The following is a 14825-nucleotide window of genomic DNA, read 5'->3' on the forward strand; positions in this document are numbered from 1 at the left end:
AAACGAACTAAAACCTACCTTCCCAGGGTCACTGGAAAATCAGAAACTTTAGAATCATAAATACTCATCTTCTTTGGCCCATATGAGGTCTTATTTCTCAAGGGCTTAAAAATCCTCTTTTGAAATATAGAAGTTGACCAACTTCCTTTGGGGCTTGATATATTTTGTATGAAATCTGGATTTTCAAAAGTGAATTTCTACAAATGAGGGTCTCAGGCCGTTTTTATAAACTTCTGATTCTAATTTCCATTAAAATAATAAATTTAAATGAATACATTCTTATTAATAGTCATGATGTTCTAAAAGTTTTCTACCGACTTACCCTAATGACAGAGGGGGTATTTGCAGCAGGGGGAAGACAGTAGGCAGACAAAGCAGCCTGTAACACTAAATCTTGTGAGATTTATCCTAACAATTAATGTGAATTTTGCAGTCTACCTATCTGAGTTTGTTTTAAAATAAAATTAACTTCCCCTTTAAATCTTTAGGATTGCATTCCAGTATGCCCCATGTATTCAGTGGCTTCTAGCACACAGTCTTACATCAGTGGCAGTTTAAGAAGTACATCCTGTCTTTTATTTAAATTCCATGTACCTATTAGTTAATGTCAACTGATAAGCAAGAGGAGATTGGAAGTTTTTGGTTAAGACCAACCAATAAAAAAATCAGAAATGGAGAAATTGTTCTTTCATTTTGATTTACTTATAGCAATGACCACTTAATCAAAGAACACACTAAACCAGATTCATCTATAAATTGAATAAAATACATGGTATGCCTAAATTTACACCTAAAATCAAGAGATGAGTATTATAAATCATGAAAAAATTATACCTCAGTACTAATCTCTATTATTGTCTTGGGTGTTTGAGACTGATAACTTCCACCTTAAATCTATCCCTTTTCCATATATTTTTGTCTACTCATTTACAATACATGTATGTAAATTTATGAGATAAAGTGATAAAGACTGCTAACATGAAAAAGAGTCTAATATATAAATTATTTTGTATGCTTCCCTCCTTCAATCCTAACATCATGCTCCATCTCTCTGCAAAGAAAGGCTTCTTCTGAACCAACATATCATGAGATCATGGACCGGAAATATCTAACCCCATCTAGGCAACAGAGAAAATGAACACTTCAAAATCTGTTTCCAAATGAGTACCTGAAAGACCAACCTCTTCACACTAGACAAGACAGCACTTTAAACAACTCTGAAATTTGATATTTTTATAGGCAACTTATTCACCAAAATTAGCTATACGATGACGTATTTTAATAGATTTCACTAAGTGAAATAACAGGCTTGACAATGAAAATAACAAATTTTAGTTTTGGAGCAGATTCAGCCAGTTTCCTTTTGCTTGAGGAGCTATATCGAGATGCAAGCTTTCCCTGAGGAACAGATAAATTGTTTCTTTGGACCTTCAAGCCTTATGATGTTTATTTAGAGTCACACTTATATTAGAATTCTCCTTAATTATTATGATTCCATACAGCATGACAGATCTGATTGATTGCATTAAATGGAAAAATATTTCTTGGAAAAGAACTTATCAGACATATTTAAATTCTATTGAGTGTTTGATTTTCAGAGTGAACTAAAAGTGTAATAGTTTTTGTTTTTAAAAGGACAATTCTCCGATCTCTACAATCAGAGACTACTCTTTTGCTAGCTATTCCTCCAAACTCTGTATCAGCTTTCTACTTAGTGAATTATGAGCCTGGGGTACGGGACTATTATCATACATAAGAATCAAGCAAGCTTTAATAACTGCCCACTACATACCAATGCAATATTTCTGTTTAATATCAACTGTTTCACCAAAATCCAATGTAAATAACAACTGCTCCATTACTAACACATGATAATGATACTTTAATCAATGGCTTTGTTAGAAGCAACATGAGACTTTTCAAAACCATTGATTAAAGACTGGTAACTACCAATAAGCCTTGCCTATGTTTAGGCTTAGCATACACCTTTATTTATAAATGATACTTCAAAGTGTGTGCTGGATTAACACTTTGAGGATTAAAAGTATACAACTCCTTTAAACGATTAAATTGCAATATTTCACAGTGTAAGTCAGTGTGTCACAGTGTATCCTGGCAGCCTTTGGTTTCCTATTTAAGCAACGTGGCAAATCTCTTAAGACTGCTAACAAAGTCCAAGTTCTGTGGGCCACAAAGATATGCAAATACCTATCTTCTCTATGTTAATAGATTGGTTTTACCATGCAGGTCCAGAGGCTCTCAAGCAGCAGTCCTAATTACCATCAGAGAGAACAGCACAGTATCCTCTGAAAACCAAAACCCAAATCATCACTCTTGGTAGGTATTCCCTAGCATTCAGATGGAACACACTCAATAACTTCATTTAACAGGATAATTAATTTAGTTATCTGCACCCATCAGGATGTAATGTGGCTCTAAAACAGACCTTTCTCAGGAGCAACACTAAGGCAAAAGTAACTTCTTTCATACTCTATGGCATGGAACTCTGGACCTAAGCCAGTACTCAGTAATGCATTTGAGAAGATCCAAAGTTGCTTCTTGAAGTCAACATATATCCTCCTGACAGGGAACCCTACAACTTACTTTCTTGAAAAGTAGGAGGGCATTCCAACTGGGTATGCAAACAATCTGGATCTTTACATTAAAGAAAAAAAAAAGTCACTGTTGCCACCAGTACTTCTGTTCTCCAAAACACAAGGTGTTCATTACAACCAAAGGCATGATCCAGATGCTTGCCAAAGATCACAATTACAGTGTGTTGCTAGTTAGTGTCCACAGCAGGCTGATCATCTATCCTTTGCCATTCTCAAGGCTCTGCCTCTCATACTGAGATATCGCTTTACCGCAGTCCAGAAATACGGCTTTAAGGAAAATTTTAACACAGCTTTAGCTTTTACAGAGGGTTAATATAAGAAATTGTTATCTGGAGAAAAATTCTACATATTCTATAAAATTCATTACAGAAGATAGTTTTCAATATTTCTCATGTGAGGTTCTAGGTAACCAATAATGTTTTAAGTGCCAGTAAAAGAACACAACTGAAATTAGAAATGCCCAAATAGGAAACCCTTGATCATTTGTTCTTATGCAACTGATCTTCCTGTTATCAGGGGCCACTACAAATCTGTTCTGGAAATAGGTTAGGTAATAACAGGTAGACCAAGTGACTTGAACTCCAGATCATCTGTAACTATATAAACAGATGACACAATACAGCTACCCTTGCACCTGAGCTTTTCTTCCAGCTGAGTATAGTATAGACTGTCAGGAAGTAGGATAAGATGGCTTAACTTCTCATTCATTTAACAAATATTTATCAAATCACTATTGAACAATAAGCTCTAATTAGTAATCTAATATTAAGATGACATGCCTAACCTCAGAGGACTCAAATTCTCTGGCTGCGTATATATTTCTCAACTCTTTGCATTTCTTCTCCAATTAAAAAAACACACGGTCATTGAGTTAGGCAGACTGTGTTCAAACCAGAGATCTTGCTGCATAATTTGGGACAGCCTAATTAACCACCTATTCATCTATAAACATAGTGAAAAATACCAGTTACTACTCTGTATGCTTGTCACAAAGATTAAACATGATACACCCATGAAAAAAATCACCTATCATAATACTTGGTATGTATCACATATTACTAAATAGTTTCCTTTTTTTTTTTTTTTTTGAGACGGAGTCTCGCTCTGTCGCTCAGGCTGGAGTTTTTTTTTTTTTTTTTTTAAATAGAGATGGCGGCGGTGGGGAGGGTCTTACTCTGTTGCCCAGGCTGCTCTTGAACTTCTGGGCTCAAGAAATCCACCAGCCTGGGCCTCCCAAAGTGTTGGGATTACAGGTGTGAGCCACCACGCCTGGCCAAATAGTAGTTGACCTCTTTTCATTTTTCATTTCTTCCCTCCTGAGATAGCCTGGCTCTAGCTAGGGTTCTCTGACTACTTTTCCTGCTAGACTAAATGCTCCATAAGGGTAAATGCCTGATCCTTAGAAGATACTTAGTAAATAACAAATGAGTGAATGAAGAGTGACTAATCAACAATCAGTTTTAGATCCTTTGTCCTAAGATTACTTTGAGTTAAAATTAGAAAATGCATTCATGGAGTCAACACTTAGGGTTTTCTGCTAATATCTATGTGCCTCTACAGATACTTGAACTGAATACAAGCTCCTTCTGTGAAGTCCTTGTTCCTTACTCCCCAGAACATATTATCCCAGTAACTTATTTCAAGCCAGATATTAAAGTAATTTGAACTTTGTGCTACCAAGTATGCAAAATGAATCAACTTCCTATGCCCTAATGAAAAGAAAATGAGTTTTAGTTAATTACAGTATAAACCAATAGAAAACATTTACTTTATACTTTTCAGTGATATAAATTGGATATTTCACATTAACAAATTTATTCTTGAGTGTAAAATTTGTTTATACTTAGGAGCACCATAGGATAAACCAACTCTCAACAATAGTGTTTGTTTCATTTTTATTTTCCCTTTGCAATAAATTTAGATGCATTAACTTTTCTTTTCTTTTTTTTTTTTTTTGAGTCTGAGTCTCACTCTGTTGCCCAAGCTGGAGTACAGTCGTGCAATCTCAGCTCACTGCAACCCCTGCCTCCCGGGTTCAAGCTATTCTCCTGCCTCAGCCCCCCAAGTAGCTGGGATTACAGGCGCGTGCCACCATGCCTGGGAAATTTTTTGTATTTTCAGTAGAGACGGGGTTTCACCGTGTTAGCCAGGGTGGTCTTAATCTCCTGACCTCATGATCCACCCGCCTCAGCCTCCCAAAATGCTGGGATTACAGGCGTGAGCCACTGCGCCTGGCCAACTTTTTAAATAATACCCTTACACTGTCAATTAGAATACCTTATCAGGAAAAAGTGTTAACTAAAATATAAGTAATAATATTTATAAGCTAGAATGATACTACATGTTATTTAGTATAATTTTTCTTTTTTTTGCTAAGGCTTTTTCAATTTCGCCTTTCTTCATATAAATGAGAAAAATTTCTCAATGTTTTTTGAAGAAAAATCCTGTAATTTTAAAAATAATCATTTGGATTTCTGGATAGAATGGGTGAATATAAGACAAATTCTAATGTGACATATTAAAACCAACTAGAATACAGTAAGCTGGAAAACTTCACAATGTAATGATTAGAAAAGTAAGTCAATATATTTCTCCAGAATTTATATGTTACTATTTTTAATATGGGAAACATTATTGTTTGGATATTGTTGACAACATATTTTTAAAAGGAAAACATGGTAATACCCAAAGAGACCTGCAACAAATATTTTTCAAGACCTCTTATATTAAGAAAATAGTATAATAAAGACATTTGAGAAATATGGCTGTAATTTTTTGAAATATGTATATTTAATTTTTATGAATACATAACAGTTGTATATATTTTAAAATTATATCTTGAAAGGTATAACCCAAAACTATCATTAACAGGCCTAAAATATAAATGCAAAAGTCTGCATACTAATTGAGTAAAATTTTATTAAAAACTAAAATAAAAATTTAAATAAACAAAGAAAACTTCAAAGTTCAGTATCTTAGCAATAACTCATTGTTAGTCTAATCCTTTCACTTACAAGTAAGGAAGCCCAGTAAATTCTTCTCTTCTACATAGTCTGATATCCCCTACTAAATTCATCTTTCCTTCTCCCAGGTCCCCAGGACCCATGGAACACATTCAAGGCATCCTGTGGTGGTCTGAGGACAGCCAACTGCCTTCTGTTACAGTAACATCTTGTCTGTTACCTTTGCACTTAGTCATTTTAAATAAAACTGCTCCTCATCCTCCACCAACCCCAACCTCTGGCCCCAAGTCCAGAGCTCCTCAGACTACCACAAGTTGCACAGGTCGTGAAAAGAAAAAAACTGCTATTATATTTGAGGAGGTTTGGGGCAACAACGCTACAATTACCAGATGGACCAACCCAAGATTCAGTAAGAAACTTGGACACTATTCATAAGTCAAGTGTTACTAAAGTTTGCTTTCCAGTTTTCCATCATTAGTGTTTCAGAGGAATTTAGTTATTATTCCCCCACCCTTTCTCAAAAAGACAGATATCAGTCGGTTTCATATATAGCTAAAGAAAAGCCTGCAGGTTTTTGAAGGTAGGAGCTGATTTTAATAAGAAGGTAGAACTGAAGTTTTTTTTTTTTTTTTTTTTTGAGACGGCGTCTTGCTCTACTGTCCAGGCTGGAGTGCAGTAGTGCAATCACGGCTCACTGCAACATCTGCCTCCTGGGTTCAAGCGATCCTCCTGCCTCAGCCTCCTGAGTAGCTGGGATTACAGGCACACACCACCGTGCCTGGCTATTTTTTGTATTTTTAGTAGAGACGGGGTTTCACCATGTTGGCCAGGCTGGTCTCAAACTCCTGACATCGTGATCCGACTGCCTCGGCCTCCCAAAGTGCTGGGATTACAGGTGTGAGCCACCACGCCCGGCCCACAGAAGTATTATTAAGAAAGCAAGCCTCCAAAATGAAACAGTTTTTTTCCAGTGCTTTAATTTTTCATATTTAGCTCTATCAATATCAGCACTACCACAGGTCATTCTAATCAAATAGCTCCATAACCTTGAGCAAATCACTAGCTCCTTATGTCTGCTCTCTCATGTTTAAAATAGAAGGGTTTAACACATTGATCCCCAAGGTCCCTTAATATTGATCGGAATATTGTCTTCTTTATATTCTAGATTCAATTATTAGGCAAATTAAACACAGACTCATCTGCCTGTCTTTTAGGTCTCCCAAATGCAGTATATATAGCAATTAATTAGGGGAGTAGAAACAAAATATTAAACTTTTAATTTATATAAGTTTTTAATTGAAATAGATGGGGGAAAGACTTAGCTTTACTGATCCTTAATATTCTACCTAACACTGGTGTCCTCATTTGGTCTCTGAGAGAACAAGAGTGCCACAAAGCAGAGGCAACAGCAGGGAAATTCTCTTTGTCCACTTTCAACATACAGCATGTTACTTGTGCGTGGTGACTGGGATTTACAGAAACTATCAAATGCTTACCCGAAAGACAAAGAGACTTTACGAGAATTTCTGCAAAGTGGTCTCAGATTAGAAATAATACCGATAATGCACACTGAAGTGAACGACTAAAAAATTCCATGGCCTCTATGCTTTCTTTTCTTAGCATAAGTTCTTTGTCAATATCATTATAAAGTAAAACAACGACTATCAAATTAGAGCTGATAAGACGTAGTCCTCCCCAGTCAAAATTATCAAGAAGTATTAGAAGTATTCACTATCCTTAATTCTGATTCTTTCCCTCAGTATACAATGGGCCATGAAATATTTGCTAAGAATGATAGCATACAGAATTTAAAAAAATATATCACATATATAATCAATTTATTTTTACTGAGAGATGAATAAGATCCACAAAATTTGAAGCTTTCTTTACGGGAAAATGAATGCTGCTGCTACTGCTGGATACACCATGACACAGTGTAAAAGCATAAGCACTGGAGCCCCATGGACCTACATCAGAATCATAGCTCTTGACACCCAACCAGCTGTGCAGTCTGGAGTAAGCCTCTGAGGTTAAGATGTTTAATATACAAAGGTGTGAAATTAATGCCCATCTCATAGAGTTGCAGTGGGACTGAACAAGAATACTAGGCACATGTAGGTCTCAATAAATACTAATTTCTTTTCTGTTACTCTTAATTTGCCAAAAAACAAAGACATACATTTGTGTAGTGAGGACAATTTAAGAATATAGTATAAGATAATAATATCTGTAGTATCTAAAGTTGAAATATTTTTGTTAGGGTACATTATAATACAATAATAGGGCCCACTACAGAATTTATCCATGTTAATTGAAATTTAAGGACTGAATTAGCAATTCTTATTTAACTTACCACATTAAAATCTAAATTTTCTTCAACCCATGATTTTGCTTCTTCAAATTCATGTTTCATTTCCATAATAAAAAGTGTATCCAGGGCATCTACTATAGTTGCTCCTTTGATGTTACCTGAAAAGATCAGAAAAATATTTGATAAAATACTTTGGCTAGACAAAATATATGTAAATTGACCATAACTAAGAAAGGGAGAGGGTAATACTGGATTTATTAATAAGCAATAATATTAAACATAGTCTAAAATTCTTTCAATGAAAGTATAAAACGGCACCAAACTAAAAATTATCACAGGCTATCGACTGATATACTAATCTTTAAAGTTTCTTCTGAGTTATAAAAATAAATGTCTCAGAAACTTCTCTTAGAAATTTCATTAGTGATTGCATTCTCTCTCTTTTTTTTTTTTGAGATGGAGTCTCATTCTGTTGCCCAGGCTGGAGCGCAGTGGCGCGATCTCAGCTCACTGCAACCTCCACCTCCCGGGTTCAAGTGATTCTCCTACCTTAGCCTCCTGAGTAGCTGGGACTATAGGCGCATGCCACCACACCCGGCTAATTTTTGTGTTTTTAGCAGAGACGGGGTTTCACCATGTTGGCCAGGATGGTCTCAATCTCTCGACCTCATAATCCACCCACCTAGGCCTCCCAAAGTGCTGAGATTACAGGTGTGAGCCACCACACCCGGCCTGTGATTGCATTCTCTAGCAAGAAAAGAATAGGCCTAAAATCAAGGAGCAACAGACTTATTAAGACTGATGTAATTACATCAAAGTGCACCTGTGCAAAACTCTAAATATAATTAGATCTAAAATTGTTTAGTGATAGTTCTAAGAAGACATTACTCTAAAATGAAATTTCACCCCCGTATGAATTCTGACTGATGCTAACTACCCTCCATCCCCTACAAGTCCTGACCTCTGTGGTTTATTTCCTCTGAATTCCAATGACATGGAGACTTCCTGTTGCCCTGGCATTCATCACCTTCTATCTTGTATTAAAATTACACGTGTGCATCTTTTAGTCTATAAACTTTTTTTTTCTTTTGAGACAGGGTCTTGCTCTGTCCCCCAGGGTGGAGTACAGTGGCGCAATCATAGCTCACTGCAGCCCCAAACTCCTAGGCACAAGTGATTCTCCTGCCTCAGCTTCCTGTGTAGCTGGGATTATACGTGTGTGCCACCATGCCTGGCTAATTTAAAAATTTTTTTTGTACAGATGAGTCTTGCTATGTGGCTCAGGCTGGTCTCAAACTCCTGGCCTCAAGCAATCCTCCCACTTTGGCCTTCCAGAGTACTAGAATTAGAGTCATGAGGCATGCACTTAGCCTACAAACTTAGAACAAACAAGTCATGTCTTATCTCCAGATTCCTTATGGTGTCCTGTGGAATTGTGACAATGATGCCCAATTGTAATTGAGTAGTTTAGCTTCAAAACGCAGTTTAAAATGTTTTTCTTTGTCCTTTCTTCCAGTCTCAAGATGTAACCTTGAAACAAACTGTAGAAACCTTTTTCCTTAGTCTTAAAATATACCCTTGAAACATGCTTTGAAACTTCACTCCCCTTTCCCACTATGCACTCCTTCACCCCATGAACATTTACGTAACTGTATACTTGGATCTAATTATGTGCTTACTAAGAAGTTCCAGGGGCTAATCTTGTGACAGATCAAGCATGGAGACCCAGCTGCAAAACTTCAGAGACTACCTCAAGGCAGTTAGTCAGCAACCCAGCTATTGTTGATATGTCAGCCCGCACTCCAGGTAGACTACAGCTAGAGACAGCCACCAGAACAAGACATGCAGATCTTATACTCAGGCATCCTTCCCATATGCCTCCCAGTCCAAGTCCCATTTTTAAGACCCTCTTCCCAGCCTCAAGTCTGAAGCAGTTTCTAGAGGAGTAACCCGGCCACTCCTAGCTTTGGAAATAAAAGTCATTTTCCTTTCACTGAACTTCATCCTTGTTATTGGCTGTGCAAGTGGCAGGCAGCCGATCCTGCACTCAGGAGCACAATGAATTGCTGCTGAAAGACTGGGCACTACACTTCCTATATGTAATTAGCACTCTGGACGATCCAAGACCAAATCTATAAATATAAGTGAAAATTAGTTCACTGGCACATGCCTTTCAAATGCCAAGTTAAGAAGTTATCATTAGGAAACTATAAATAATAGAATATTAAAACACTTGATTTTCAAAAAAGATAAAAATTGTAAATCTTATCTAATAATAATGAGAAAGAAACCTGAAGATCCTTGCATTTTGTGAAATGTTTTACTGTAATCCAATTTCCTTTAAATTTTTTGAAGCTAGAACTATGGATTCAGAGAGACACTGGAGGGAATATTTTAAAGTGGGCATTTTGAAATATATCAGCTTCATATTTTCATTGACATTTCATTTCTAAGTTATTAAGAGCCTTAAGTTAATATTTTTATTTCTTGTATTTTAGCTTTACATGAGTATAATTGGTCAAGCACAAAACACCTCTCTTTGAGGTACAGTTTAACTTGAAATCTTTTGTACCACTGAAATCTTGAAATAAATAGTTCTAGTTTCCTGCTTAAGATGGAATTGGGAGATCATGAATACTTAAGATTTTTTAAATATTCATTAAAGTTGTTTAGGAAGGAACCAGTCTTACTCTGTCTAGGAAAAAGATGGATGCTTCAACATAGCTGGTGAGAAACAACCATGAGAAGGAAGCAGACCTGAAGAGCTCCCCAATGGCTAATAACTGGGAAAAGATTCATAATGCCTAATACTTTCTCCAAAAAGGTTGTTTTTAGGGTCAAGACTCAAAATAACTTAGCTCAAACTAAAAACTATTTCCTAAGAAGTCAGGTGGTAAAGAACTTACATTTTCCTATCCTCTCCCTGGTTTGCTAAGCGAATATACGGGACTACATATTACACAGATAAGAAATTTGGCTGAGAAGTGGGCTAAAGAAATCATTTAAAAGTTTTTCTCATCTATAAAAATGAAAACTTTGTATGTCTTTGTAACAAGTTCCACTGTATTGGTATTTCTATAATAAGAAAATCATTATGTATCTTATTTTAATTTGAAGATGAAATGAGATTAAATACCATTTGAATTATTAATATTTCATTTCCTTATGCTAATACCTGAAGCTCTTTTTCTAAGAGCAAGTTCTTGATTATGAAAAGTGTTTTTTACCGAAAAAGCCAATGAAAACCAAAAAGCAAAAGTCAGGCCTAAGAGACCTAGTATATTTTTAATGTTCAATAACAAATTTTAAAATCATAAATGTTTTAACAGAGAACCAAATAATCCCTCTGATAAAGATTACGGCAATTTAACACATTAACTGATTTCTTAATGGTACCAACGACTTTTATAGAGATAAACGCAAAATGGAGTTATAATTTTTTCAAAAAATGTTATAATAAACAATGAAAAAATAAAGGCCTCTGGCTCTGCATGAGGTTTCAGAGTTTCTCTCTTCAATTCATACCTCCCCTTACCCATGTTAACTGGTAGCTGGGTCCTAAAAACACTACTTTAGAAGTGTCTGGAATTACTTCTACTGCCTCTACTTCAGGTATAGGCGCTCTTCATCTCAAAACTGTGTCACTCTGATAGACCAACAGTCTCTTTTCTTCTACTTTTCCCAGCTCTTTCTACCTGTTCTTGCAAACCCTGCAATGCCTTTCTCCCAACCTGAGGTCCTACTGGTTCCTCAGAACTTCATGGAAGTATATATTGAACCACCTGGTGCATTGATAAATCACTATTTACATATTATATGCTGTGTACTAGGCAAAGACTTGTGTAAAGACCTGTGCAAAGACTCGTATTATTTTCATCATCACCAGTGCTACAAGTAAAGCCAAACACATGGAAGGTTCTAAATAAATGGAAAAGCAAAATGTCAGAATTAAGAGCATGGACTCTAATGTTAGCCACACCAGGGTTCAAGTCCCAGCTCTGCCAGTTAGTAGGTGGCTATCTCTGGGAAAACTATTCTCTGGGCCTCATTTTTCTCACCTATAAAATGTATATTTTAATGAGGCTAAATAAGATAATGCATGAATGGCACTTGGCACACAGTAAGTGCTCAATAAATGTGTGCTGAAACTGTTATTATGTGAATTGCTATTATTTAACATTTTCAGTTAAAGTATAGAAAGTGTTCTATTGTTGAATTCAGAAATTCCAGAGTAACACTGTATTCCCTTCATCCTTTTACTTACAGACAAATTTTGAGGATTAGAAAGAAATCAAGTGCAGTAGGAGGATACTGGGCAGCTCTGTGACCCAAAGAATCCATGACACCCTTGTGTTACTTAGCTTCCTTACTTCCACAATGGAATGTTATTAACACCCACAGTACCAGTCACAGAGGGCTGCTGTGGGAACCAAATGCAATAAAGCTTGCAAAAGTGGATAAATGGAAGTTCAATTAACCTAATCCATCCTCACTTTCTCTTCCATGGTACAAACAGGAGAAACCTACAGCCAAAATTGAGATACAGTGAAGATCACCACGGCTGGCTGCCTTGCCCAGATTATCTATAAAGGCACAGCTTTTACCTAACAGGAAGCAGTTAGTGCAGCCCACCAAGTGCTTCTATGCTAGGAATCACCCGAGGCTAAAAATTATGATACTGCATCCTATAACCATTAAGTGAGAATCTTTAGAAGTATGCCCCAGGCATCAGTACTCTTTAAAGTTACGCAGGTTACTCGAGCAGGTTATTCGAACACATAGCCACTACTCTAGCTGAAGGACACACTATGCACAATCCTTATCTAATTCCATCAGGTGTGCAAGTTTCCTAACCAAATGGCCTGGAGGGCCATATTACACAGACTTCTCCACCATCCATAAGCTCAAGCAATTGGGGAGAAGTTATTGTCACTAAGAAACCAAAGCACATCTACTCACCAAACAAACTGCTTGAATGGCCTCCTTTTGATATAGGTTTGAGTTCATTTAATCCCCAGGCATAACCTTTATAATTATTCCAAGCATGTTTCATCATCTAAAAAAAAAAATAAAAACAGGATTATAATTTGAATGGAGATGTTTTTGCTACAAAATAGGTAATATATTGAAGAGCAAAGGCTAAAACATTAAAATTCATTAGTTAAAAGGATGACTAAGTAAAAAAGTTATGATTATATAAACCAGAACACACATGCTCATATAAACATGCTGGTACACATACACACTACCCTTTTATGTTTACAAATGGAAAGTTTTCGTTTTTGAGTCCATTTAATCCTATTTAATACAAATACCATTTTCAAAAGTCAGTTCCCAACAACAGGAATTTAGCTTATCTTAAAAGCATGAACCATGTCTACATTTATCTAGTTCATTTTCATAACAGATTAAATCTGCAAAGACTATCTTTAAAATTTATATTTCTGCACAAAGTTCTTCTTACTTTGTTGGCCTCACAGCATACAGACAAATATTCAGGTTATCCCTTTAAACCACTTTGATGTTTCCTGACGAAGACTATATGGAGAAGTATTTTAAAATATTTACAGGAAATAAAAAATAACACTGTGATTATGCCTAGATTTTGGAAAAACTTGTCTATTTTAATGTAATCAATCTTTAATTGGATACACGTGCGTATATGTATGTAACTGAAGATTGATTCAGTATATTCCTAATTGAGAGTCCACACACCAATAATGGTTTTAAAAGCCAAATCCCTCTGCCATAAATTAGTTGTATAAACTTTTTTCAATGACTCAAAGAACACATATAATTATTTTTGTATACATATTTTTTAAAAGGATTGGGACTCTTCAACTGTCTAGAACTCAGTAATCAAAATATGGACATAATTGAAAAAGGTTCCAATCAGGCTCCATATTTTAGAGTATCTTAAAGCATCACACAAAGTTATAGATATTATTTACGGGCCGTTTACAACTCAAAATCTTCATTGAGATCAATATCATTTTATTAATAACAAAGTTTTCATATGTTCCTGAACACAACAATCAGCATCTTTAAGCAACTTGTAAATTACCTTCCTAACTCACCACTATTACTACCAACAGTTACCAAGAATCAGTACTATCTGCTAAGTACTCTGCTAAATGCTATAACTTTAGTATTGTAACCAGTTCTTGCTACAACCCTATGAAATATGTTTTATTACCATTGTTAGGGAGATGAAGAAACTGAGGTTTGGAAGTTAAAAAACAACTTTACTCAGTCACCACATTTTTCCACAGAGAAGGTGCCAGGGTTCATCTCCAAGCTAGCCTGACTCCAAAGCCCATGGCATTAACCAACACATTGCATCACCTTCCTTTAATGAGTCAGCAAAAAAATCTTCCTTTACTGAATCAGATTATTGATCTTCCAACAATCAAAAGAATGTGTATATGGTAGTGTTTTCAGGATTTTTTTCTTATACATTAATTTTGTTGAGAAGTAAAACAGATTTGAGGGTCACATGACTTGATTTATAATCCCTACAATGCCACTGATGAGTCACATACTTAAGGATGAGTCACAGTTTTTGTGACTCTGATCTGAAAATTTGGGATAATTCCTTACAGGATGCATGTAAGGAATACATGATCGTGGTATATGTTTTTGCACCTTGCATACTGCTTGACAGATGGCAGGTAATCACGTTTATTAAATTTTAAATCTATATTAAAACTAATTAAATTCACATCACAGAAAAATAGAAACCAATGAGCCTCTGAAAGACTAGGTATATAAAAAATCTACAGAACACCTAGAGATTATATTTGAGTTTTATTTGGTTTTTCCATTAAATGTACTACATTTAGTAAATTCTTCATTCCTGTAAATTTCCAAAGATACTTTATAAATTCAAAAGCTTTTGGAATATACTGAACATCAAAACAGAAAAAAAAGTTATGA

The 14825-nt window shown here is 35.7% G+C and overlaps 1 protein-coding gene across 1 annotated transcript in view; it reads right to left on the minus strand.

Moving 5' to 3' along the window:
- The window catches only part of MAN1A1 (mannosidase alpha class 1A member 1), a 172780-nt gene that overhangs the window by 117048 nt on the left and 40907 nt on the right, over positions 1-14825 (minus strand). The window contains exons 3-4 of the mRNA XM_024929141.5: positions 12849-12945; positions 7932-8047 (exon numbers count right to left, since the gene is read on the minus strand). Coding sequence (XP_024784909.2) covers positions 7932-8047; positions 12849-12945 — 213 coding nt within the window. The remainder of the gene's footprint in view (positions 1-7931; positions 8048-12848; positions 12946-14825) is intronic.

Source organism: Pan paniscus, chromosome 5 (genome assembly GCF_029289425.2).
Source record: "Pan paniscus chromosome 5, NHGRI_mPanPan1-v2.0_pri, whole genome shotgun sequence".
In the NCBI taxonomy this organism is placed as follows: Eukaryota; Metazoa; Chordata; class Mammalia; order Primates; family Hominidae; genus Pan; species Pan paniscus.